The sequence below is a fragment of the Colletotrichum tamarilloi genome, assembly GCF_030869305.1.
Source record: "Colletotrichum tamarilloi strain Tom-12 chromosome Unknown Scaffold_2.1, whole genome shotgun sequence".
Classification (NCBI taxonomy): Eukaryota; Fungi; Ascomycota; class Sordariomycetes; order Glomerellales; family Glomerellaceae; genus Colletotrichum; species Colletotrichum tamarilloi.
In genome coordinates, this window is record NW_026849385.1 from 1,369,744 (window position 1) to 1,395,271 (window position 25,528).

The 25,528-nt window shown below is 49.7% G+C and overlaps 11 protein-coding genes across 11 annotated transcripts, besides 1 other annotated feature; 6 read left to right on the forward strand and 5 right to left on the reverse strand.

Moving 5' to 3' along the window:
* Nucleotides 1–1,666: 1,666 nt before the first annotated feature.
* On the forward strand, nucleotides 1,667–5,825 carry CTAM01_01086 (serine/threonine protein kinase; the record flags this gene model as incomplete). Its single annotated transcript, XM_060517130.1, has 5 exons — nucleotides 1,667–2,326; nucleotides 2,379–3,488; nucleotides 3,866–4,205; nucleotides 4,274–5,039; nucleotides 5,096–5,825. 5 exons carry the CDS (start codon nucleotides 1,667–1,669, stop codon nucleotides 5,823–5,825), a joined length of 3,606 nt encoding a protein of 1,201 aa, XP_060388592.1.
* Nucleotides 5,826–7,664: 1,839 nt separating this feature from the next.
* Nucleotides 7,665–8,819, forward strand: CTAM01_01087 (uncharacterized protein; the record flags this gene model as incomplete). Its single annotated transcript, XM_060517131.1, has 1 exon — nucleotides 7,665–8,819. The coding sequence occupies one exon, from the start codon at nucleotides 7,665–7,667 to the stop codon at nucleotides 8,817–8,819; it is 1,155 nt and encodes a 384-aa protein (XP_060388593.1).
* A 32-nt stretch (nucleotides 8,820–8,851) lies between these two features.
* CTAM01_01088 (protein kinase domain-containing protein) lies at nucleotides 8,852–9,709 on the forward strand (the record flags this gene model as incomplete). The annotated part of the gene is made up of 2 exons (XM_060517132.1): nucleotides 8,852–9,161; nucleotides 9,195–9,709. Coding segments are annotated over 2 exons (825 nt in total), but the record flags the coding sequence as incomplete, so codon positions are not given.
* Nucleotides 9,710–10,711: 1,002 nt separating this feature from the next.
* Nucleotides 10,712–12,820, reverse strand: CTAM01_01089 (cutinase transcription factor 1 alpha; the record flags this gene model as incomplete). The annotated part of the gene is made up of 1 exon (XM_060517133.1): nucleotides 10,712–12,820. The coding sequence occupies one exon, from the start codon at nucleotides 12,818–12,820 to the stop codon at nucleotides 10,712–10,714; it is 2,109 nt and encodes a 702-aa protein (XP_060388595.1).
* A 430-nt stretch (nucleotides 12,821–13,250) lies between these two features.
* Nucleotides 13,251–14,516, forward strand: CTAM01_01090 (succinate-CoA ligase; the record flags this gene model as incomplete). Its single annotated transcript, XM_060517134.1, has 5 exons — nucleotides 13,251–13,410; nucleotides 13,487–13,503; nucleotides 13,567–13,683; nucleotides 13,744–14,122; nucleotides 14,182–14,516. The coding sequence occupies 5 exons, from the start codon at nucleotides 13,251–13,253 to the stop codon at nucleotides 14,514–14,516; spliced, it is 1,008 nt and encodes a 335-aa protein (XP_060388596.1).
* A 422-nt stretch (nucleotides 14,517–14,938) lies between these two features.
* On the reverse strand, nucleotides 14,939–15,593 carry CTAM01_01091 (uncharacterized protein; the record flags this gene model as incomplete). The annotated part of the gene is made up of 2 exons (XM_060517135.1): nucleotides 14,939–15,424; nucleotides 15,489–15,593. 2 exons carry the CDS (start codon nucleotides 15,591–15,593, stop codon nucleotides 14,939–14,941), a joined length of 591 nt encoding a protein of 196 aa, XP_060388597.1.
* Nucleotides 15,594–17,073: 1,480 nt separating this feature from the next.
* Nucleotides 17,074–17,961, forward strand: CTAM01_01092 (uncharacterized protein; the record flags this gene model as incomplete). Its single annotated transcript, XM_060517136.1, has 2 exons — nucleotides 17,074–17,347; nucleotides 17,432–17,961. 2 exons carry the CDS (start codon nucleotides 17,074–17,076, stop codon nucleotides 17,959–17,961), a joined length of 804 nt encoding a protein of 267 aa, XP_060388598.1.
* Nucleotides 17,962–18,667: 706 nt separating this feature from the next.
* Nucleotides 18,668–18,751: a sequence feature (Short protein (CTAM01_01093, KAK1512163.1) was converted to a misc_feature.).
* Nucleotides 18,752–19,130: 379 nt separating this feature from the next.
* CTAM01_01094 (uncharacterized protein) lies at nucleotides 19,131–21,193 on the reverse strand (the record flags this gene model as incomplete). The annotated part of the gene is made up of 2 exons (XM_060517137.1): nucleotides 19,131–19,495; nucleotides 19,564–21,193. The coding sequence occupies 2 exons, from the start codon at nucleotides 21,191–21,193 to the stop codon at nucleotides 19,131–19,133; spliced, it is 1,995 nt and encodes a 664-aa protein (XP_060388599.1).
* Nucleotides 21,194–21,796: 603 nt separating this feature from the next.
* Nucleotides 21,797–22,780, forward strand: CTAM01_01095 (uncharacterized protein; the record flags this gene model as incomplete). Its single annotated transcript, XM_060517138.1, has 1 exon — nucleotides 21,797–22,780. One exon carries the CDS (start codon nucleotides 21,797–21,799, stop codon nucleotides 22,778–22,780), a length of 984 nt encoding a protein of 327 aa, XP_060388600.1.
* A 794-nt stretch (nucleotides 22,781–23,574) lies between these two features.
* CTAM01_01096 (arabinosidase) lies at nucleotides 23,575–24,755 on the reverse strand (the record flags this gene model as incomplete). The annotated part of the gene is made up of 3 exons (XM_060517139.1): nucleotides 23,575–24,087; nucleotides 24,157–24,345; nucleotides 24,405–24,755. The coding sequence occupies 3 exons, from the start codon at nucleotides 24,753–24,755 to the stop codon at nucleotides 23,575–23,577; spliced, it is 1,053 nt and encodes a 350-aa protein (XP_060388601.1).
* A 223-nt stretch (nucleotides 24,756–24,978) lies between these two features.
* Nucleotides 24,979–25,194, reverse strand: CTAM01_01097 (uncharacterized protein; the record flags this gene model as incomplete). The annotated part of the gene is made up of 1 exon (XM_060517140.1): nucleotides 24,979–25,194. The coding sequence occupies one exon, from the start codon at nucleotides 25,192–25,194 to the stop codon at nucleotides 24,979–24,981; it is 216 nt and encodes a 71-aa protein (XP_060388602.1).
* Nucleotides 25,195–25,528: the final 334 nt, after the last annotated feature.

Genomic DNA, 25,528 nt, shown 5'->3' on the forward strand with positions numbered 1-25,528 from the left:
AAATGACGTGAGATCTTATCGCTGCCGCTGCCGTGCTATGCCGATAGGAGGTTCCATGTCTCACAGCTTCGGGAATCCTCGCCTCCCTTTGGATAGATCGCGAGGGGAAACAACCCAGCCCCATCTCGCCCATTCGTAGATGTAAACTGGCCGACGTCACGGGCTGGAACGTGTAGTGGTGTTCGTCGGTTCAATAAGCTTTATACCCCGCAATCAACGGGTGGTAGGTGTCAGCTAGGGTCGATAATAAGACGAATCCGCCAGAAGTCCATGTTAAGAAAGCTGCGAAGATGATGTTCAAGGTCATGTTAGAAAGACTGCCGTAGCCATTTGTGTTAACGATGCCATTTCGCACTCATTGTGAGCATCGCTGATGTCGATGGATTTTCGACAGCCTTGAAGTTTTTTATTATATGATTGATTCCAAGGTCGTGTAGGTACCTAAAGCACTTGAACGTACTGCACAGGCCCGCCGGAGTCCCGAGCCGTTCGGCGGGGTTCTACTGTCGAGTAAACTTCGGGCCGGCTCCGGCAACCGGCATGAACTCTCCCTCATTATTAACAATAACGGAGATTTGAAATGTCACTTTTCTCAACCGTCGCCGAGGAGCGCGCAAGATACCTAGATGTTTGTGTTCCCCAACGCACGGAACCTCGGCGCCTACTTACATGCAGGCTTTCGGAGCTAGCAGAGTCCAACGAAATGGTATTTCAGGCAGGCTGGACGAAATCTCGCATAAGTCGGCGTGCCACAAAGCCGCGGGACATATCGCCTGCAGGACACTCTAGGACATTCATATCAGGCTGACCAACCGGAGACTGAAGTCTACTGTTCCCAAGAATCGAGTGAGACAACCTGCTTGCACCCGACCCGATCCACCAGCAGCCTGCTTCAAGGATGACCAAAATTCTCAGATATCGCGCCTCGAAAGACTCGAGATCAGCACTCTTGTGCCGAAGCCCCTGCACCGAGCCTTGCTGCTGATATTCCAGACGCTGCGCCAGTTGCCACTAGGAACAGCCACTCTATTCAGCTTCTGCATGGCGACCATGTCTTATCACAACCGGACGCCTGTCTTGCTGGCCACTTTCTTGCAAGTTTGCAGATAGCTTGGCCGTACGCGTCCGGCCGTAGTAAAAACCGGCATAAGACCATTATGTTACTCGCCGCCCCTGCACTGCAATCCCCGACTCGATTGGGTTCTGACTTCAACTCAAAAAATGTCTGCTAGCAGTATCTTTGAAGCTACCGAATACTTCGCTTGGCCTATATCTTGTACAATCCTCCTCCTACTATTTTTGCACTACTTCGCTTCGCCGGTGAGTCGACCTTTTAGCTTACACCCGATTTGAAGAGCACATGCATTGAATTGAGGCTGACCCGTACAATTAGAAAACCCAATACGAATTGCCTCGATCAGAAAGTCGCACAAGAAGGCGTTCGAGTAAGATGGCGCATCCAGAAGACACTGTAGAAAGCTCCGTAATTATGTCAGATGGAAGTGAGTGCCCTGTTGGATGGACTCAGGACTGTGTCCCGGAAATCAAGCTTTGCCCAGGGTCACCGTAAAAAGTTGACATCTGATACAAACGTACTTGTTGACGAGGATTTGTTCAATGCTGATTACTACGTCGAGCAGAAGGATCTCTGCGTACGGACCCCTCTATGAGCACTGATGGTCATGTCTCATCAGAGACGAACCAAACGCACTCACCCGAAGCAGCTTCTTCTCCTCTCGGCTCCTCTCTTAGCGATGATTCACTTGAGGACAGAATCAACCGGGACCTTTGTAAGACCGAGGATGACAAAGATTTTCTGCCAGCCGACATTATCGATACCTTGACATCTAGGAGTATTGTCGAGGAAGAGCTCGAGGCGTATGTGGCAAGTGATCAACTATCATCCCTCGTAGCCTACGTCACGAACCCGAATCAACCTGCTAGGCGGCTATTTCTTACTCCGGTTGTTTGCGATGATCTGAAGCGACTTCAAGATCTAGCCGATGCTCCTCAAAAGTTTCATGACGACGACTTGCCCGTCAAGGTCGTGAAGAACCCTAATACGACTGGGTACTGTATGGAGAGCATCGGAGGCGGCAAAAGGTGGCCTTTGTTCGCAAGTCGCCGGAAGGCCACTCTTGACAGTTTCTTTCACAGTCAATGGCAATTTCTTGCGCCAGTCTTCACTGCCAATTCCTTTCGTCACAATCTTCACTCTAGTTGTCCTCTTCCTTTTGTCATAAAGATCAACCACCAAAAGGCGGGGTTTTTCAGTTCCGTGTTTGAAGTGGTGATTCATGATGCACATCAGAAGGTCCTGCCGATGGTAAAGATCTTGCCCCGTCAAGATGTGCTTTAGTAGCTTACAATTGGTACAGATTACAGGAAAGAAGATTCGTGTCGCCTCAAAGGAAATGAGAATTGGGATGGATTCTTACTATGAGAAAGAGGCGGATATTCTGGAGACCATACGCAATGTCGACAACCCTCATCTCATTAAGCCCTTGGCGGCATATCGAAGAGGTGATCTCAGGGGCTTTCTTTTCCCTTGGGGGGAGGGTGGCAACCTGAAAGAATTCTGGAGCTCCCAAGAAAAATTGCGACCTGTGCCCGTCAGGGACCTTCATCTTGTTCTTTGGGTTCTACGGCAACTGCAGGGAATCTGCGGATCCATCAGTGCCTTGCACGAAAGGAACTGCCGACACGGAGATCTGAAGCCCGAGAATATTCTTCATTTCCTTGAGACTGACGGCAAGGGTGTTCTCAGAGTCGCCGATGTAGGGCTCGCTAGATTCCATCTCGAGGCTACCAGAGATCGAAACCAGCCGACGAATACCATGACCGGCACTGTCCGTTATGAGCCTCCGGAGTTCGGGCTTACTGAGCAGATCTCTCGACTCTACGATGTGTGGTCACTGGGCTGCGTCTTTCTTGAGTTTCTCATCTGGGTGCTCTATGGGAACAGCAAACTGAAGGCCTTCAACAGGGCCAGTATCGAAGAGAAATTCTGGAGCAAAGATGATGAAGGCTACCATCAGCATCGCGAGGTCAAGGGGTGGATTTCTCGCATGTCGAAGGACCTTCTGCGAAGCGACATTACATCGAGCACTGCGCTCAAAGACGTACTGGAGCTAATTGACTTGAACATGCTAGTACCTGAAGTCGATGGTCGGACAAACTCTACAGAGCTGTACGAAAGGCTGAGGAGTATTTTTGAACAAGCTAAAGCACAGGAAAACTATTTGCTGGATTCTACTCTATGGGATCGCATCAGCACTAGCGCAGTCCCCGCCGAACACAGGCGCTCTAAGCTGGAAGTTCCTGGTCAACGACCTCTCCCAGGTCGCGCAACAACAAGTCAAAACCTACAGCCTGCGCTTCTAGGAATCGCACCAAACGTGCCCATACCAGACACTCCTATGATTGTTGAACCCGTTGCTGAACTAAGCGATGTCAACATGCAAGTTCCGATTCCGAATGCTCAAGAAGTAAGAAAACCCTGGCATGATACTATATAGCAGTCTCCATAAGAATTGATGCTAATGAGATACTTCGTGCACAGTATGTGAGTGTGAGATCTTTGTGATGGTTGATTTCATTTTGAAAAATGTGCGGTCTCTCGGTATATTCTGTACTAACTCGAGTCGTCCCAGAACGTAAGCTACTTCTTGTTGACATCATAGTCCTTGATATTTGCCTTCAGGTATTGCTAATAAGTCAAATTGACTCATCTTTGACACTGTGATAGATGGTAAGTCCCTTTGACATACTTGAAACGATTTGTAGCTAACAGTACCTTATGTAGCGCGTAAGCCTTATCAGAAACTCCTGCTCTAGCCATTTTGCTCCCGCTAATTCTCATCAGCAACTTGACAACTTCCGAGATGTGTGGGAGTTGCAGAGTGATAGCCATTTCGCTAGTGAATTCTATCACAAATCCGCATCGCCCCTCCCGACCCCAAAAGGTTCCACACTATGCAGTAATTGCAAGGGGTACAATATCTGGACGCCGATGTTTCTTATTTGTGAACGACTTAGAGATCTCAAATCCAGATCTCAGGCTTGCGAGCTGTGCGCCATCCTAGTTCGAAGTGCTGAAATGCTTGGCATAGAAGATGGCGGTGAATTGAAGTGTCGAAGAGAAGGATCGTCGTTGAAGATTGATCCTGATGGTCCCACCATTTTGAGTCTTTATGTCAGCCCAGGTAAGCATCGGGTGCAACTTCGTTCACATTGTTGGTCGAACATGCCTGCTTACTGGAAACAACAATAGCGACTGGCGGCTCTATACCGCCACATGCACAGATTGGCTTTCCTACCCTACCGGAAACAGGCTCCCCTGAGCAATATGTTCTGCTGAACGAATGGCTGCGCGTGTGTGACGAACAACACAGTCATGGCGTCGATGATCGTACCGAGCTACCCACTCGCGTCCTTGATGTTGGAACAGACCCGAATTCTACTATTCATCTCTGCGAAGGGAAGTTTCTTCCACTCGAACGATACACTGCCCTGAGCCACTGCTGGGGAGTGAATTCTCAAGCTCAAGTTCGCACCCTGAAGGAGAATATCGATGTCTTTCGCAAGCGGATTGACTTCGGCATTCTTCCAAAGAGTTTTCAAGACGCGGTCAAAATCACGAGAGCGTTGGGACTACGCTACCTGTGGATTGATTCACTCTGCATTGTACAGAACGATAAGCAGGATTGGGCCTTTGAGGCCACGCGCATGGAGCATGTCTTCAGCTCTGCTTATGTCACTATCGCAGCTACAGCAGCGTCTTCTTCGGCTGAAGGCTTCTTGCGACAGAAAGCAAAACATCCATTCGTAACATTGGAGGGACCCGACAGTGGCTTTACCTTTGTGCGCAAGTCGATTGACGACTTTCACCAAGATGTCGAACAAGCTGTGCTCAACCAGCGCGGATGGGTGTTACAAGAGAGGGCATTATCGCGCCGAACACTTCACTTCACAGCATCTCAGGTGTATTGGGAATGCGGAAAGGGCGTTCATTGTGAGACTCTAATGAAGCTTTCTAAGTAAGTCCCAGATCTTTGGCTCTTGGAGGTCTAATAGCTGACATTGGTGCAACAAGCCGACAAGCTGCACTTCTCGGGGACTCCGATTTCCCTAAATCAGCCTTAGAGTACTTCAAGGGAGGCCGAATTGTGACATTCCAAACCCTCTATCAGATGTATTCCCGGCTCGCATTCACAGTACCGAGCGATCGGTCCATTGGAATCAAGGGTCTAGAAGAGAGGCTGGTAAAGGACTTTGTTACCAAAGGAGGATTTGGAATTTTCGACGAATACCTTCAACGAAGTCTCCTTTGGCAGAAAGCTCTTGATGCGTCACTCGATAGAATCTCATATCCTCCGGGTAGGCGAGTCCCCTCCTGGTCCTGGATGGCATATCAAGGCCCGATAGCCTATCTAGAGGCTCCCTTCGAACATATCAACTGGACCAAAGATATTGTTACGCCTTTCAACACCGACAGCGGGAAGAAAACTCATTGGGAAGTCTCCGAGGGCAGTGAGATTCCTCTCCTTCGTGGCGTTGCGAGCCGTATCAGCTTGGATGCCATCGAACTCCTCAAAAGAGTAAGATTCGATGAGTCAAAGCTGCATACGATAGATCCGTTGAGATGCATTGTAATTGGGAAGGAGAAGACAGAGGGTTTGACCCGGGAGCCAGAACATTATGTTCTTGTCATTGCGAGGCTATCTGAAGAACAAGGTGGTCGATATGAGCGCGTTGGCGTAGGAAGATTACTGGCTGAGCACATCCTACTGCGAGAGCCGCAGCTCAACGTTGAGGTGCAGTAGGTTTTTGAGAATTTTTGACGTAAAATCTCCTGGTTTTCATGAATTTAATGTCAAAGTGGGATATTATCTGTTTTCTTCCAGATCACTTTTTAGGTGACCTTATTCCTATCAAGCAAGTATTTGACTTTTAGCTGGTTATCACTGTGTGTTGTGTATCGTTATTTGTGCATTGTGAAGAGGCGGTCTTGAAAATACGAATCGAGAGACTTGGCCTAGGCATCAAATGACTGATGTCGATGCCGATGGCCGCCATTACATTCTCGGTGTGAATTAGGTGAAATATTTCAGTCCTTTGAATTCCCTCCAATTCGATTCCTGCTGAATCCATGCTGGAATCATTTGTCCTTTCTGTTAGGCAGTCTAGCCCGTGTTCTCGATAGTTGCGAGTGTCCAGCTCGCGCAGTTTGCGCTGCCCCATATCGCTTTCGCCCATCTCTTAGAATCAAATGCTCATAGATCTAACATTCATGAATCATACATGTACTAATGATATGAAGAATCAGCATCCGCTTCCTTAGAGCTTTGCAGTCATGGACTTCATCCGCCGGCTTCACATACCAGAGTAATCCTACAGGCGGTATTTACTTGCTTTCAGCATCGAGCTTTCGGACGGAGCTTTCTGACTATGGACTCGCACCGTGTATATGTTATGCCGCATCTCTACAGTATAACTGCCGCTGGGTAGTCGTCTCTCTAGCGCCCGTAGCAATTGAGAAGAGCTCGTGAGATTCGAGTGAATTTGTAGTTCTACAGGTTCTTGCTGATCGTAGTGACCTGATTCAAAATCCTTGACAGATGCGTATTGCGGCATTGTATCACTGAGCAGTGTATCCAAGGCCGGTGCTGTTCTTTGCTGGCTTCTAGGTCGCAAGCTTCAGTGAGCGGTTGTTGTGTTTAAATCTAGACGATCCAAACAACATTCAGAAACACAGATAGAGATACCGAGAACAGCCCAATCTCCCAGCCTTAGACATGCGTAAATACCGCCACGTCAGGCGGCTAGCGGTGTCATTGCGACTGAAATAGACACATCAAATTCGGAAAGTTGCCTGACGGAGGCGCTGGGGCTATGCTCGCGTGCGTGATCATTTGCTAACCTCGGCTGGCATAGCCTGATCTGATCAAGAAAGACCGGAGGTATGACCTCGGTGATTCCTGAATCATAGTCTCAACGATATATGAGTGGCTGCAAGCAGCAGTTGCCCAGGTAAGCCAAGTAAGATCGAGTGATGCGGTGTTGGTCCCATTTGCAGCCTATGGCGAACCACCTTGACGCTCAGCCCCAAGCCCCCCGCTGCGTAAGACTTCCCTTAGACGCCTCTTAGGCTTTCCGGATACCTGCAGGGGGCTTAGCTTCTAACCGTCTCGGTGACATGAGAAAAGGTGGTGTAGCATCACATCTGCTAATTGGCTATTGCCGATGCAACTCGAGGTAGGCTACGAGAAGAGAGCACAACAGGGAGCCCAAGTATCACGGCAAATAGGGCAGTGCCTTTCCGCCCGCTTTGGTCGGTCGAAATGTCTCAGTTACACCACCATATTGGTACGGGAATGGGCATGTGGTGTATGGTAATTAAAATCCAGCGTCGCTGAAGGCGACTAGTGAAATGGAAGCTGCGGGGTCTGGCACCAACATCTGGTCTACCAAATATTACCTGCTTGTTAACTCAACCATCAGCAATGATATTCGCACATGATTTGTTCAGCTGTCTGCTAGCTGCCATCTCAAGGTCATCAGCATAGGCCCTGCACTCATTTTACGAGACAGATTCCAATTTGGTCACGTTAACTTGATTGTTCCACTTCCAATAGCTTGTCCGCCTTGAGATACCATTGAGGATGGATCCCACAAAGCGAGCAGGCATCGATCGGGAGCTTTTGGGCATCGCCGAACCCATCGCCGAATCCCCGATTTCAAACGGACCAACGACCGGAATAACATCGTCGAATCAGATTCAGGCACCTCAGCTCGGACACTCCGTTTCGACTTCCAAAAACTCAGAAGTGGGGACAAAAGATGCTAGTCAAAGCGATTTGCTCTTCTCATGGCGTATCAGTGTCACCGACGAAGACTTTACTGAAACGCGTCACGAAGAAGTTGCAGGGAACTTGCCGCTCATCAACGAAGGAAATCGGAACCTAGGATCATTTGGAGGCTGTTCATCCGATGCTGGAGCCTCAAACTGCAGCTTCCTTAGTATCGTGCCTGTGCAGGATATGGGGCATTCAGATTACATTGAGTGGGAGTCATCAGAGATGGCGAATGATTGTATTGGGACTCAGGCATTACATTCTCATCATCCTGCACTACGGCCTGAGGACAATACCAACGATGACGCCGATGTTCAGACCATGAGCGACGCCATGTTTGCCGCCAGCATAACTTCAGCCTCGGAAGATAAAGGCTTTCTGCCTCTCGATGCACTCCGCCGCATCGTAACTCCGACGGCCGTACAACGGCTTTTGGGGCATGCATTCCCTCACTTCAAGCCCAAAGTCATCAACAGTTGGGTCTCCAGTATCAGCGGCAAGCCAGATGAGGTCAAGGCCCAGCCCCAGCGACGAAAGATATTTGCTATCTTGATTTTGATGGAGCAAGTGAAGCTGATCGAAGACTTCATTAAACACGACATCGATGACAGCTTTTTGCCGCTAGAAATAAAACGGAATTTGCGTCACAAACCTGTCATCCAACTTCAGAAGAAGGACGGTACGGTCTTGAGTTGTTTGAACCATTGGCGTACCAAGCACATCAACAATTTTGTTCAGTGCCAGGAGACAATTTGCACACCTTTTTTCAAACTTCCAGGCGATGACGTGCACTACTACGAAATTACATCAAAAACAATCCTACCATTCCAGGAATACGACCTAGTTCAAATTGGCGGCTATGGAAGCGTTAGAAAAGTCAGAATCCACCACGCTCATTACAGTCGCGACACTACATCCAAGGCAAGTCACAACCCTCCTCTTACAACTGCACTTGTTTTCTAATTCCTCCTCAGGAACGAGGGAAAGTCCTCCGGCATTTCGCAGTCAAGCAGCTTCATCTTGAAACTCATGAAGAGTATGCGAGAGAAGTGGAGCTTTTTGAAAGACTAGGAGTGGGATCAAGAGGTCCAGACCCTGACCATTTGATCCAGCTTCAGCTCACATATAAATATGGCCAATCTTACTATCTGGTCTTTCCTTGGGCGGATGGTAATTTGAGGGAATTTTGGAGCAAAACCATCGCCAACCCAGGGAGCAAAGCTGAGGTTGTCTGGTTTCTAAGCCAATGTTCAGGCCTTGTCCGCGCCCTTCGAAGAATTCATAATCTGAGGACTATGTCCAAAGAAGACAACTACGCCCCTGTTCCTAACGACCCAAATGTCTTGCTTGACAACAAACACTGGGGTCGGCATGGCGACATCAAGCCAGAAAACATTCTTTGGTTCAAGAAATACGAAGAGTCGCGTCGCAACTTTCTTGTAATATCTGATTTTGGGTTAACTCGATTCAACACTGCCGATTCCAGGTCCAAAGTCGCTTATGACGCAGTCAAGGGTTTCTCGGGATCTTATCGGCCTCCCGATGTGGATCTAAAAAGAACGATATCGCAGAGGTATGATATCTGGTCCCTGGGTTGCGTCTTCCTCGAATTCGTATCGTGGTTTCTTGTCGGCCACGACCGAACACAGAAAGATTTTACAGACTCTCGACTCCAAGAAGATGGCTCGCATACTGGATCGAGGATTCTTCTTGAAGATAAGTTCTTCAACTTCAATCCAAGTAAAGATGATGCAGCCTCGACAGCTGATGTAAAGACATCCGTCACTGATGTAAGTAGTCCCAACGAAGCCGTCGCTCTCCTAGTGATGTATGCCTACCGCGGTCTTACTTAAAATTGTTAGTGGATTGATGACCTGCATCAACAGAAGAGCTGTGCTGAGCCTGTGCATGAAATGCTGAACCTTATTCAGTACACAATGCTTGTGCCAGATGCTAAAGAGAGATGGGCTTGCTCGAGAATACAGCCTGTAATTAACGAGTTGATCCGGAAGAGCAAACGTGACGCAGCTTATGCGACCAGTGGGACTCATGGCGTGTCTGATCCATTGAGATTTCCCTGTATATCTGTGGAATCTCCTGTTGTATGTGATCAGCCCGATAACATTTGCCAGATTGTGACTGACACCGGAGAGCAGGAGGGCAAAATACCGAGTTCATCTGGCACTCCTGACAAGTCCGACCGGAGGGATAGATCGTTATCTCTTTCACCAGCAGCTGCCGTCAGCAGTAGGGAGTATAAGCTATCCCCAACAAAGGACCGGGTGAAACGACCGCCAGTCAAGCCAGTGGGCTCTCCAGTGCAATCGTCTTACTTCTCGCATTCAGCCACCAAACCTATTTCCATGCTGGTCTCTGATAGAAAGAGTGTTTCGAGATCGGCGAGGTTGTTGTCCTTTAGTACAGAAGATTCCACACAATCGATCATGAGTGTGTCGGAGGCGGCATCAAGTTTTGCGAGTACACCAGACACATCCCCATTCTCTAGTCAATCGGCTGAAGATTGTTTTGATGCACTCGAACAAAACTTGGTCCTAAGGTAGAACATGGTCCTAAGGTAGAAGGATGCCTGTGAAGGCATGTCAAGTGAAGAAATACCAGCTCAACGGCGTAAAGAAGCCATTGCATTGACAGATACATAGTGGATGGAAAAGCCACCTGCAGAGGCAGCAACTCATTTAGTTTCAGACACCTGAAGACGAATATAGCTTGCGGAAGTATGATAAAGCCTATTGATTCTGATGTAGTTCACCATATTAACCGGGTGTTCAAGCTTTGTCACAGGCACTGGTCTTTTGCAAACGAAATTCTCTCCAAGAACATCTGACACGTTGTATTCAGAAGCCCACAGTTGTCGGCGAGTTACTATCGACTGATGGCAAATTGGTAGCCGGTGTGCCAGTATTCCAATTCAATATGCCTCCCTCGCCGAAAGCGAAGTCATTTTCAATCTGTGTAAACAGGAATTGATTCGCTTCTTCGGTGGACCATGACCATGGAGGTTCAGACGCTAGTAGTGTATCAAGTCCATCCTCCCCATTATGCTCAGCCGAGCCATGGTTGAGGCCACCCATCACCGTCGGATTGTTATTGACATCCTGCACACTGTCAAGTCCAGATACGAAAGAGATATCATCCTGCATCCGTAATCGCGCCGCCGTAGATCTATCCAGATACTGAAAAAATAACTGCAGCACCCACATCCTAACCTCCCACGTTTTTTGTAGCTCTTGCAGGCCCAAAAGACAAACTTTCGCTCTGTGCTCAACGATCGCCCTTCCGGCACCATTTGAAGAACGAAGATGAACCGTATGAATACAAAGCGTGTTGAAGAGGTTCGTTATGACGTGAATTTGCCCGTGACGCAGATCCCCCTCCAGCAGCATATCCTCGATGATGCGGGAGTTCCTTGCCGCAGCCTGGAGGGCGATCTGCCCGTCGACTTCTTGACTTTCTTCAGCACTGCCAATGCAACCTGATCTGTACAATAGGATGAGGAGGTTGTTGTATGCCAGGTGCAACATACTGGCATGAAAGCCCGCCGCATCATCAAATTCGTTGTTGGCGAGGGACATGACTGCAGGAAGTTGCTGTCTCCATCTCACGAGGTCGTCTCTCATTTGAGACCGATCATTCGGGGATAGTGACTTGCTGGGGAGGTATGCGCTATGAACGATCTTCCCCAGTACTCTAGAGAGTTGAGCAATGCTGATGAAGTATGCGATATACTCTTGGGCTTTGTGAATCGGCAACGTCGAGTCAAACGCACGCTCGAAATCAAGTTGCTCTAACGGCTCAATATCACAATCTTCGTCTCGAATCCGGTTTGGTAGGCCCAATGCTGCAGCACACTGCCTTTCGCGGACATAGATGGCCCACCACAAGCGTCTAGCAAGTCTCTCGGTCCTCTTCTCGGTTACAGCGGATCTCGAGGATCGGTGGAGCGCCTTCGTCTGAGCAAGACTGATGGCTGCGCCAAGCCAGTGCCGGGCGTCCTTCTCTAGGAGCAATCCAGCTCTCCAAAAGCTCATAAGAAACAAAGCTTGGGTGACTGTGAACTTTTTTGGCTCAAACTCGACGTCGTAAATGTCCTTTGCGCGATTGTAGAACACCCACTTGGCAACATGACGGCCTCCGAGTCCAACGGCTGGTAGATCATCTTCCTTGCAGTGAATGACAGCTATGAAGAGGATCGCGTGTAGGAGCAAAGGGGATAAGGTGCCATCCTTGAAGCTCGTCCAAACATCTACCTCATCCACAACAGGGAAGCATGGGTGGAACCATTGGAAGTACGCCTTCAGCAACGTTTCCACGGCTGGCACAGGTGGAAATGAAAAGGCGCCTTCTGCTTTTAGAGAACTAATCCTCGACTTTCTGCGCTCTACTTCCCATTCCGGCAGTAAGTTGTCAGCTCTTACAGCGTGAGGAACGGCATGCAGAAACCTTAGGTTTTCTGGTGGTGATGTACCGGCTGTTGGCGGCGTTGGATTGCTGTTGGTGACATAACGTATTGAGGATGACTCGCCGAGGAACACCGAGCTGTCGTCCTCCTGTCCGTTGTTTGGTGCTATTAAAGGTGACTGAGGCTGCACTGTGATGCATGTCTGATCGCCCAAGCCTTCTACATCCCGATATCTTGCCAGATCGGCAAGTGCTTGAGATGCGGCAAAGTGCTCATCGTTTCCAGTCGCCACTGACTCATCAAGAACACTTGTATCGATAAAAGAAGGTGAGGAATCAGCCTGATCTAGCCCGCCTTGGTTGTCTGGCTTTGCGTTTCGCCGTGATGGGCGAGGATGCTTGCCCCGTCTCGACTCACGGAGCTCACAAGGCGTGTCGGCTGTTGTGCAATTGCGACAAGGTCTTTGCTCGGTTACATTACACTTGACGCGTCGCGCATTACAAGCCTGACATGCCTGGCGCGCTCTCCTGCGGAGGTTTGTCATAGCCGCCAGCCGAAGGGCAACGAGTCTTTCCGGGCGCGAATGTATTTAGCCTCGAAGAGTCGCCAAGTATAAAGCCACGCTCGTTTCCTCTCATGCTTAGGTAGGTACCCCCGAGATGTCCCCAGTAGGATTTGGGCTCTCATGAGATGTTGTCCGAAGATGTTCGAAGTGTGCAGGTAGTCATGTAGCCGAGACTGATTTCTGGGTATAGCCGAGTGCGGGGATCTGAATGCGCCAATGACATCACTACGCCTGCAATTCGGTTATATGGAGTTACATAACCGATCCATTCCAGGCCCCATCCATGCTTGCTTGCTTGCTTTTGATGTTGACTTTCACCCTCCTCTTCTGTGCTTTAGGTACGTGTATCAATTAAAATATTGTTTCTCTAGCTTCATGAGAGACACGGTGGAGAGTGTCGCAGGGCAACATGGCCACGAAATTATCTCCCCAACTCAAGTGCTTGTCTCAAAAACTTCGCGCTCCTAAACTTGCTAGGGGATTCTCATTCACAGCCGGGCATCGAGGTGCATACGAGAGTACGATTGCCAATTTAAGCATTGATCAGAATACCAGAGTGATATATCAAGGTAAGAAAAGTGATAATGCGTCAATGCATCGAATTATTCTCAGACTCTTTGGGTTTGCTAAGCGACTATTATGTAGGATTTACTGGCAAAGCAGTGCGTACCATACATTGACGAAGTCAATGTGACTTCTATGAAGCTGACATGGACTGCTGATAGGCCACCAAAAATGCACGAGACACAATAGAATATGGCACGCAGATTGTTGGGGGCGTCTCCCCTGGGAAAGGTGGTCAGGATCATCTCGGCCTGCCAGTGTTTGACACAGTACAAGAAGTACGAAATCCTCAACATCCTCTGCGGTATGCGATTCAGCTGACGAAATATTATATACAGGCCGTAAAAGATGTGAAGCCACACGCAAGCGCAGTCTTCGTTCCTGCCCAATTCGCAGCAGGGGCAATCATTGAAGCAATCGAGGCTGAAATTCCGCTCGTCCTTTCAGTTGCTGAACATGTGCCCCTTCATGATATGGCTAGGGTTCAAGACATTCTCCGAACACAAAGTAGAACGCGACTTGTAGGACCCAATTGCCCCGGGATTATCGCACCCGACCAATGCCGCATTGGCATCATGCCGTACAAGCAGTACACAAAAGGCGTTGTTGGGATTGTTTCCAAAAGTGGAACGCTCAGTTACGAAGCTGTAGGAGCCACAACCAAGGCTGGACTTGGACAGAGTATCGTTGTTGGAATGGGCGGAGATATGATGCCAGGTAAGCCAGAAACCTCCACCTCACATACCCCTTGGATATGCTCTGATCTGCTGTGTAAGGTACCACACTTCTAGATGGGCTCAAATTATTCTTTGAACATGAAGAGACCAGGGGAATCATCGTCATTGGCGAGATTGGCGGCGAAGCTGAGCTTAGAGCAGCGGAGGCCATAAGAGATTACAGAAAATTGACGCCTAACCCAAAACCAATAATTGCAATGGTCGCCGGGAGAACGGCGCCGCAAGGGAAAACGATGGGTCATGCCGGTGCTATTCTTTTAGCGAGAGATGTGCCTGCCGATGTTAAAGCAAAAGCACTCGAGGAGGCGGGTGCAATTGTTGTGCCGCACCCAGGAGCCATGGGTAATGAGATGAGACGACTCCTGAATCTGTAGCTATAGCTTAAAGCTCGAAAACCGATGAAAACAATTATTCGATAGACCTGAATTATCGTACAAGTTTTAGTACTCGCCCCTGGTGTCTCGTGTGATCTATCATGTCATGTCTCGAATGTAAAGTTGATTGTAATTGGTCGCCAATGATGATAGAAAATCCTCTTTGCGAGATAACTTGAACATTCAACTGGGTTTGATTGTTTTAAGCGCACTTAGACAACGCCTGGTTGTCTTTTGATCACTCGCTTCAGGTAACTCAAAGGCAACTAGGTATCAAAACACTTCTGTTCGAAGGCAACGCCGTTTTCCCCACGACTCAAAGAAAGAAAGCAAAACATTGTAGCGCAATCCCCGCCCCGAGTGGTATCAAGTGTAGTGTGACAGGCATCCTGCCCTTTCGAGACTGACTAATTGTGTCAAAATCAAGAGACTTGCCCCTGATGATGGCTGCCATCTCCGTGGTCTGGATCATCAGGCCCAGGTCGCATGCTCTCATGTTTGACCTTGCGATACTTCCACTTACTGATGGCGCGCCGTGGACTCATAGCCTTCTTGAACTTGGTCCAAGTCCCATCCTTCTTCGCCGATGCAGGCGGCAGCTCGTACTCGCAGTCCTCAAAGGGATTTTCTCCGTGATCGTGACCATGCTCACGATCCCAATCTCGCGCAGCCTGCTCATTTTGCTCTCTGAAGTCTTCTCCAAACGGGTTGCTCTCAGCATATGAGTAATCGTCGTCATCAAACGGGCTCGCCGTTCGACGGCGGAATGTGGGGCTACGCAGGGATGGTGTGGCGGATCTCGGCAGCCAAGAGAATCGCCGTTGAGCGTCCGCGACCGGCGGTGTGGGTTCTGGAATGATCGTGGTAGTCATCATGGTGTTGATTGTGTGTCTCCTCGTTGGTGCCGGCTAGACGGATATCGCAGTCAGTTTGGGGTACTCAGATGGTGCACTGGCGTTTGCCGAGTCATACAGGTGTTGAGATTTGAGCTTGAGAAAAGGCGGTGCTTTTCTCGTCAATGTCCATTGATGGGGGCCTCATCTTATCGTCAGGGTCGCACTCGTAGCCGTTGAGCATCGTGCCAGTATTCAGAAGCAGGGAAAAGCGAAGACGGATTTGCTTCGCCCAACTTGCGCAGACGATGAATACTGCAGGCTTTCTTTTCTGTGCGCCTGGCACTCGTAAAATGCCTCTTGATCACGTCGAAGAGGAAGCTGGGGGCGGGGTACCGGAGGGCGCGAGCGGATATGGCCAGCCACGTTTATGTATGTACGGAAAACAATGTTTCAAGGGATGCCGAGTCATTGATCTCATGTTCTAGGCTTCATTTGGTTTTTCATTCGATCTTGTTGCATGGAACACCATAAATGATGGGTCTTTCTTTCTCTAAGGGAGGGGTAAAACCCAGTGTGTCTCCTCAGACATGAGACGTAACCCGTCGATGCGCTTTATGACCTCTGGGTCGCCGGCGGTGCTATCGTGTTACTCCCAATGCACTGTGTGATCGCCTGGAGGGCGGGATAGTTATGGAGACTAGTTCGTGGGGAAATCCATGTTGGCAAGACTTTGTTGGCACTGAGCAAATGGTGGAGGCGGGAGTAGTTCCTATTCCCAGCCGTGTCATCCGGGATGGTCCCATCCGCTCCGGAGGCGATCAGTAAGGTGTCTGTGGGGCCGCCCCCGACTTACATGGGCAACCCATCCAAAGACCCGGCGCTGCCAGCTGTCGATCACGGGCTAGTTCCGGTCGCAGACCGCACTCGCCTGGCGAGAACTGGGACCATCGTGGCATGAAATCCCTTCCTCTTTTCCTCTCCAACCTCCTCCTCTGGTTCGCATGATTAACTCTAAACAACAGCGCAAGTCGTTGACATTGCACAGCCACGTTTGGCTGGAACCCAAGCTCGGATACGTTCTGCATATCAACCATTGTCTGTTCCCCAAAGGAAGAACACCTTTTCGACAGGAAGATCATGCAGGAGAACGCAATCGAACGGGAAATCAAGAATCTAGAATCCACCTGATTCGCTCACCTACCGCCATGCATGGCAACTCTGACGCAAAGATGGGAATCTGCCAGTCTCCATCTACCCCGGCACTCCCGATCTAGTCTGTGCGCTGACAAACATCCACATCTATCCGTAGACGGATAGCGAAGATCACGGACCCTTTTCATCAGTGCAACTCTGTCTAGGAGCTAGTCAAGCTAGTGGATTTTACCAGTTCGCTTGATTCTCTTACCCGTGTCACCTCACAAGCCCACTGACCGAAACGCCAAAGCGACCAATATTCGACAGCCTCCCCCGGTCATTCCGGAAATTTTCGGCGATCATGAAGCAGCCTCACGAGTCACCTAGGACCCCCTTTAAAGAAAGGGAAAAAGCCCTTCCAGACCCCCTGCTCGTTGCCCCCCCCCTTCACACCCTCTTCCACAACAAGCTGCTCTCTTCAAAACAAAGACAGATAGCATAGTTTGCAATAAAGACGCGTCCTGGTTCGACAATTTGCAACTTCCTTCCTTCCATGAGATAGGCTCTATTCTAAACCTTCAGACAATATGCCATTCAGAAAACACGAACGCATAGCGGACAAGTCGTTCGAAGACAACACGGCCTCAACATATGCCGGCGGCAGTAGCAACGAGAGAGTCTCTAATGAGAGGGTCTCGAATGAAAGCGACATCGAGGCTGGCGTTCAAGTCAAGCCTGCCGGATCTCACCAGAAGCAGCCAACGGATAGCATCAGTGGACATCAGATCTTTTACATCTTTGGTCTCGACGGTATTGGAGCCGCAGTTCTCTCTGGGGGCATAAATTTTGCTATCGCTTACGGTAAGGCCCCGCAACACTTTGCTGAGCTTAAGCTTTTAGCGAACCAAGCAGGAACATGAGAGTTTATTGACACAAACCATGCAGGCATGTACTCAACTCAGAACATCGCGCGCAATCCCATTCGCCTATTTCAGTTGCCCAACACACTGGCTGGAGATGCAGTAATAACCATGATCATCCAAACGACAATGACGTGGTTCATCGAACTTTTTCTCGCCAATCGCGACATGAAGAATGGGAGCGTCCGCCCAATAGGCTTCATTGAAGAACCTTCGCAACCATTCATGCGGTGGTTCATGATGCTCAACCTAGAGGACACGAGACACACCAAAAGCAGACTCTCGGTGTTTGCTGAACACCTGATTCGGATCGGCTTGATTTTTGTTGTTTCATTTTTCCTGCTCTGGCCAGCCTCTGTCGGAATTCTGACTGTTATCGGAACCCGGGGTTCAGGGAATGATTGGGACTGGTATTTCCAATCCAAGTGGGCACCCGAAGCCTTCAAAGGGATCCTTGGGGGACTTCTCGGCCTTCTTACAACACCAGTCATGGCTTCATTCTGGCTTGTCAAGGAGGGTTGGAGCTTGAAGAGGGGAGGAAATTTGTTGAGTTGACGGATGAGTTTTCCAGACGAATTTGGAACAGGGAATTAGCTTGGCGTTTGACGGAATGGAAATTTTCTTCCATTTCAAACACTCCTAGCGACTCACGTCGCCGTTTGCTGACTCGCTATAACACACTGCAACTTGTAAGGAGAAGTACCCGGTTGGCAAGGAGGCGGATGAACCACTAAGCGGCACAAGTTTTGTTCCCTCCCGGCTGCTGACCCTGGCGAACTCATCGAATAGTTCATCCCAAATCTTCGCCTTGAGAGTACTAACAACTGACATAGCGACTCATGGATTTAATTCAGGACCAGTCATTACTGCACCATACTTAAGGTAGTGTAAGGCATTTACGCATTGACTACTGAGATGCGAGACCAATCATAGGTCTAATTATGAGCAAATCGACGAGGCATCCGCTCGTTAGCTGCATCTTGGTGCAACTCTGTCGTCGACTTACCTTAGATAAAATGACCATACCAGTAATTAGCCCAACAATTAATTATGAGAATCAACACCTACTTAGCGACTATGCGCCTGCTTCACATATTTCTTCCATATAGCACGCACACAGATCATTCCTCTACTATGTGGGTACAAAAGCCTGCTGCACTAAGCTGTGACTGCATGATACGTTTGATCGTAGTCCCTGAGGCCCAGAAAGGCCACACCCTCTGCCTTAGTGTACGCTGCAGCTTTTACATACGTGTATCTTCTATCGTACTCTGCCGTAATGCACCGAACAATTCGTACAACGACGACCTTGACAACTTGGACAGTAGTCTACTCTTATTGTCATGCCACTATCGCCACACGTACACTATCCAAGAGTAAGTGAACCTATTCCGTGCATTAACTTCTAGGGATCTAGGACTTACGCAGGTCCAAACTTGAACATAAGTTTTCTTTGTTTGGTTGGTGCTACCTCTGTTTGACCTCGGTCTTATCCTCGGCCTAGGATGTTCGATAGTATTGCCGCTGGGCGCGCTTCGTTCACTCGTGAATGGTAGAAAACCACGACTTGATTCAAGTGGAGCTGGGTCGGATATCCTACGTCCACTGTCTTGATTTGGTATCTCGCTGCTTGGAGTGCGTAGCAACGATGAACCTGGGAAGTGTTCTGCAGATGTTCAGCAACACTAGTCCGAATCTTCGCACTATCTCTTTGGGGAATAATGTCACAGACCTATCTGAGTGCCACCATAAGATTCTATGTAGTTTGAGGAGGATGCTTCAGTCCGTGACCAGAAGCTTGTCGGCTCAGACTCGTCATTGAGACCGGTTCCATCTGTACGCTCCAGGGCTGAGGCATCGAGTCCGCCCTCGATTGCAGCTGGACGGCCGGCGTTTGGGACCGGTTCGTTCATAACAAATGTGCTGTTCTCGCGAAGAAAATTCGCACGTATTTCAGGAAATGATTCCACAGCATTTTGTCGTAGATCTTGTGCTGTGACGAACAAGGCGAGCGGTTGGCCTGGATAAGCTGCAACAATGATTCCAGCTAGTGCAGAGTCTTTTATCAACCATGTGCCCGACGTGCCTGCTGCTAAAAGTGGTATTTCAGTCAGTGATTGTATGGTTAATCCTGGAAGACTGTTGAACTCAACATACCTAACGGCGCCACAAGTTCGATTTTTCGTACTGGTAACTCTTCCTGCCCGAGTGGTAACATCATACCACCAGGAAGCAAAGTCGTTTCCGACAAATCGCCGACACCGAAGACCGCCGTTAAGGGTCCTTGTGTGAGATCTGAATTCACTAGATAGGATACAATTTCAACTTCGGGAATTAGCGATGAGGTGTTGTTCAAGTCCGCCAAATTTCGCGATCTCAATAGGGTGTAATCCCCAGGCTTAGACTTGCGTGGTCTCCTGACCCTAGCTGAAATTGGTTCCGGTAAAACTTGTCCGGCGAAGTTGATCCCGACGACTTCCTGCGAAGATACATGAAGCCACTCCGCCACCCGATTGTGGCATCTCTCCCCTAAGCCCTTTTGACCACTAGAACGCCAGGGAACAGTGTCTGTTGTAGATTCAAGGAGGGAATCTGTGTCGGAATCTATGTCAGAACTGGTTGTGCCCTCATCATCCATGCAGCCATCGCATAAGCTGGGGATTTCGCCATCCTTCAAACCTTCGACTTCGACTCCATCGGTCCAGAGATCTTCGAATATTCCATGTGAAGTCGTCAACGCTATAGGGTGACGATTGACAATGTTGTCTTTGAACTGATTTTTTAGTAGACCTCCAATACGAGAGATGTGCTGCGTTATTATGTTTCCGTCTTTAACGAATGTTGTGCAGCACAATAAACCGCAAGCGGACTGATGCTCAGGAGTTGGTGAAATTGCTTCCAGATGGTGCAGAATAGTTCCTCCCATGTAGTTCAGGCCAAAGGCGTTGTCTTGATGAATGTTCAGTCGCGAGAGAGGAATGAAACCCTGGTTGGCGTGAGGCTCAGGAGCGCCGACGTGTACCTCTATGCGGCGTTGTTCGAAGAGATTGACGGGCAGGCACAATGTATCAGTAATACGGCGAACCTTTTTCCGACATGATTGGCTGCCACAGAGTATCCAAACACATGGCGAGATGGTAACCATTTCCGAAAATCGCGTGTTCATGTCCTGACGGCCGGACATTCTCAGCTCGGGATATATCCTTCGCCTGTTTAGTGACCTTTTAAGACGACTCTTTTCGTTGGCCTGTTCCGTGATCATTTCGTCTTCGACTTCCCGAAGATCGAATAGCAGGCGACTCTTCAGCTCAGGCCACCTCGACTCTATGCGGGAAGGTACAGGAAACTTGCTCTCCCTAGCCACCCAGGCCTTAGAACCAGGAAATTTCCATATCTCGCTGGACTTCGTCGACACCGAAAATGTTTCATCACGCAGACATGTTGCTTGAGAGTCGGGAGGACCATTCCTTGTCTGTGATGATTTTGCGGTCAAGGATGCTGGCTCGCAAATGCTCGTCACTTCGTTCGTCGTGAAAGGGCTTGCGTTTGATGCCGTCTGTGGTACAGACAACGGACTTTCGGTGCCAATTTGCAGCAGCTTTGGCTGCTCACCTCGAATCAGCAATCCTCTCGTCGTCGTTTTCAAAGTACGCTGTGTCCAAGACGAAATTTCCAGACGTTTTGAAGCTGAGCCATCTTGGTCTTGAGTAGAAGCCTCGGCGTGCTGCGATGAAGCTGACTCCGTTTCACACTTCATCATCAATTCGACCTCAGTTCTGGAAGCCATGCTCTCGCTATGCCTGCGCGAAACATGCAACTGCCAAATTCGGTCTTCAAGAATTGCTGGAAACGAGGCAGTTTGCTCAAGAGATGGGCGGGGTCGAGAGTGGAAATTGGAGGGCGTTTAGCCAACGACGTCACGGGTACGATTATGGGCCTGGACGGTTGGTTCGCCTGCAAGGCAGATTCAATACTTCCATTTTGATAAGCTGCCTGCATGTGAGCAATGGAGCAACTGTCACACCTACATGCAGAATTTGACCACTCACAATTGAGAATGGCCCAAAGCATAGGTCTTACTAAAGATCAATAAGCAGCGCTTTGTGTTCCTCCTGACATCCTGCCATGCTATCATAGCTCCGTTCACGGGAGATCCACATATTCAACAACCTCTTCCTGCGCTGCTCAATTGAATATTCAGCTCTCCTATTGTCCACAGATTATGGAAGCACTCGGTCGCGAAAGACTGCGTGTATCCCAGCAAGACCCTGCCTTCTGTTCAAAGCTTTGGCCGGCTTTAGGACGAGAAGTGTTCGACGCAGGACAATACACTATCCTAACGGCGTATGCCAGGTCAGAACTGGATGGAGTGCGTAAAGTCTTGTGCAACATGTTACCTGGCACCGATGATGTTGAGAAGCTCGGTGTCATCATGGCTTCTGTTCGGGAATTAGACAAACAGCCCATCGAAAAGATCATGGACGTGGTCAAGAACCGTTTTGCGCTACCCGAACATCTTCTCCAAGAGGCCACCAGAGTTGTCTGTGTAGCAGCATCACTGGCTATCATGGCGGAGATTCAAATTACAGCACCTGTAGCGATCAGCCCGGATTCCGTAACGATTTGGGCGGCTGGTTCGTCCTTGATGGACAATGTGAGAGAGATATATCAGCGATCATCTGTGCTCAAAGACCTCTCGATCAACAGGGCGCTCACTATCAGTAATCTCGCCCGTTACAATAAGTGCAGAGTTGACTGGACGGATCGTTTAGATAAGCACCTGGATTATCGAGTCAGCCGCGGATCTAGAGTGATCTCAATTTTTCAGCACAAGATCTGGCTCTCAGCCCACTTGAACCAAGAGAAATATTGTGTTATACCACAAGAGATACTGTGTGAGGCTATTGACACTCTAAATCTACTGCTTCCGCATAACAATCGCGACACCGAAACATTTTTGCGGAAACGAGATCAGCGAATCTACAGCTTGGGCTGGTATGGTCGAGAGCGGAAGCTGAACCTGAAGGACTATCCCCACTGGGGTCCCAAGATTGAGAAGCTCATAGATGTCTTCGAAGGTCCACGCAGCGGAATCTGGCGATTTCTGCCAAGACATGATAAGAGCGACTTGCTCGAGTCGGCCAACTTCTGGATAGCTACGACAGCCGCTTTGTTTGCATTCGTAGGCTTCATCCTTGGACTCACATCTATCATATACGCGAAGCTATCATACGACATTGGCATCAAGTCCGTGATCATATCAGAAGAGTCGCTCGAGTTGACAAAGCTCCAATATCAGCTTTCACTAGCCCAGGCCTGCTCGGATCCGAATGAAGCGAGGTTGTTACCGGACTTCTGTTCGGCGGAAGAGTGAGAATTGAGATTGAGAGAATCCGAAGAGTTGTTGACTTTGTTTTGGAACACCGAGAGATTGTTGTTTTGTTCCAGAATGGGCAGATATCGTCTCTCGCATGCCCCCGAAAGCTGGGAATGTGGTAGCGTGTGATTTTGACAATAGCAGTCAATGAAGAAGAACCGGGAATGATTCAGCAGAATCTTTGCAGGATAATCACACCTGAAACTCTATATGTTATGGGAAAGAGGAGATAGGTTTGAGCAGCGCCTGGATTGTATATGGCGTAGTGCTGGATGATTGAGTGTATGGTTTCGGCAAAATCGCGAGTTCGAATTTGGTAGCCCTACACAAAGTCACAGATACCTTATTTTTGCGTCTTGACTCTGTTCTCCATTTTCTTATCGTACTCTGATCACCTTTGACCCTATCCCTTTAGGGAACTTATGTCAAGGGTGTACGGAATATCTTGGACAACTGGGAAGGCCGTCCGCGGTTGCCCCTGCCTCGACGTATTCCTCTGTACAAGCTCGTCGGTCTTGGCCTGGTCTTGTACTTTTGGCGGGTATCGCCTACCCACAGACAGCATGCAAGCTACAGATATTCTCCGAGAGCCGTGCAACGAGTCTCGTATCGAATGTTTACCATCTTCAAGTGTATATTACAATGATTGTCATCTAGGACTAATCCCGCTGGCTAACGTAAACTTGTCAAGACACCATCATGGAACCTTTGACGAGGATTACATTCATTCCGAAGCTCAACCCAGCTCAATTATGTACACTCATTACAACCTCTCTTCATCTCCTAACCCCTTAGCCCCAACGCTTTCCCAAAGCATCGTAAATAGTCTGGTTCACAGGCAAAACACCACCATGCCTCAACCCACTAGGGAACCCAGTCCTCGAACTAGCAGTCCACCCCGAGTTACTCGCCACATTCGTCGTCTCATACGGCCTATACCCGTCATCGCCATAGAAATCAAGCAAAACATGGGCCTTGCCCGCAACCTGGTTATCCCAGTACGAAGCAGGGCCCTCGACACCGCTGGCGATGACAGCAGAGCTACCACCGGGACGGGTCCAGGTACCGAACAGGCCGGTGGTGGAGACCTCGACGAAGACGGTCTTGAGGGACTCGTCCTTGAGGAAGCGCACAAAGGACTTGCCGTCGGTGCCGGTGGGCAGGATGTTGAGGTCGATGATGTTGGTGGGGGACTTGTCGATGTAGGTCTGCGGGGTGGAGAAGGTCTTGAAGTCCGAGGTGTAGGCATAGCGGATCACGATGGCGCCGGGGCTGCCGGTGTGGTTCGGGTCCGAGGCGGGGTACTATTGACGCCGTTGGTCAGTTTTCACCAGTCTCAGAGAGAAGCATTGTCAAGGCGATGATGGACTTACAAACTTGGAGGCCCAGTGCACGAGGTACTGGCCCTTGGCAGCATCCCAGATGGCCTCGGGAGCCCACACCATGCCGGCGCTGGAGTTTTCAACAATAACGAGTCTCTCGTTGCTCCAGTTGACGAGATCCGTGCTCTCCCAGACAAAAATGCCCTTGGACCCCTGTCTCTGGGCCGCATCCCAAGTAGTCTAAGTAAAATCACGATCAGCGCCCGGCTTCCCCATCAGAGTCATGAGCAAAAACATACCTTTGCGATATCCAAGTCCGTACCGACAATATACCACTTCTTCCCCTTCTCCGCGCCACCGCCCACAACAATGGCAGGGTCGCGCACACCGCCCGTCCCCTTGGTCGGCCGAATCACAGGCGAACCAGAGTTGAGCGCACGGAACGAGGTCGGGTTGTTGCCGTTGGAGAGGTACAGGTATACGTAAGGGTCCGCGCCGAGGAAGAAGGCACCGAGGTAGCCCGTCAGACTCGGGTCGGCGCGAGGCGCGAGGGAGGTGCCGCTGAAGTCGAGAGACTGGATGGGCGAAGCCTGGACCGAGGTCGCGGCCAGGCTTGCGCCGAGAAGGAGGAGGGATTTGAGGGAGGGCATCGTTGTGCAAGGGAGGTGGAGAGAATAAGAAGGATGCTGAGGCACACGAGAGGAGAGAAAGAATAGGTTTGCATTGAACTCGGGGACGTCGAGTCTTTTTATCATGATTCTTCGGGAGCTGTCAAACCCACATAGATTGACTGACACACCCCGCAATCTGGGGAAACGCAACGTCGTGTCTTGACCATCGTCATAGGTGTGGTGGAAATAGGCCCTGTCATTCTCATCTTGGACAAGCGTTGTGATGGCGGGGCGGGTATCGTCGCGCGACGATAGTAACGGCGAAGCTGTCGGCGAAGACACCCCGAGATGGAGATGCGCTACAGCTTAGTCTAGTCCAGTTACGAGAGACGCGCCCGAACGAACTGCCCCCCGCCACGGCCGGCGCCGAGGTTAAATCAAGGTTTCTCTGGCTCGTAACTGGTGACTGCTCGGCCATCCCACACTGCCGTTGCAGTACCGCACTGTCACCACGGAACGTGCCAGGGGGCGCTAGAGTTTTCCCGTCGCTGGAAGATCTGCTTCCAGTGTCGTTTTGAGGGCAACCCAAGGCGTGACGGGAGATGCAAGGCACCGGGGACTTCGGGGCCGGGTTGCGCGTGGGTTGCACCCACCGAATAGACGGTCACGAGGGTCATCACGAATAAGGTACGGATAGAGTGGACAGAATCAGACCATACTCGTACCTTATGGTTTTCCATCAGAAAGCTTGATAAGCTGGGCGAGCGACTCAAGTTGAACTCCATGTGCCCGAATCAGGGAAATTAAGTCAC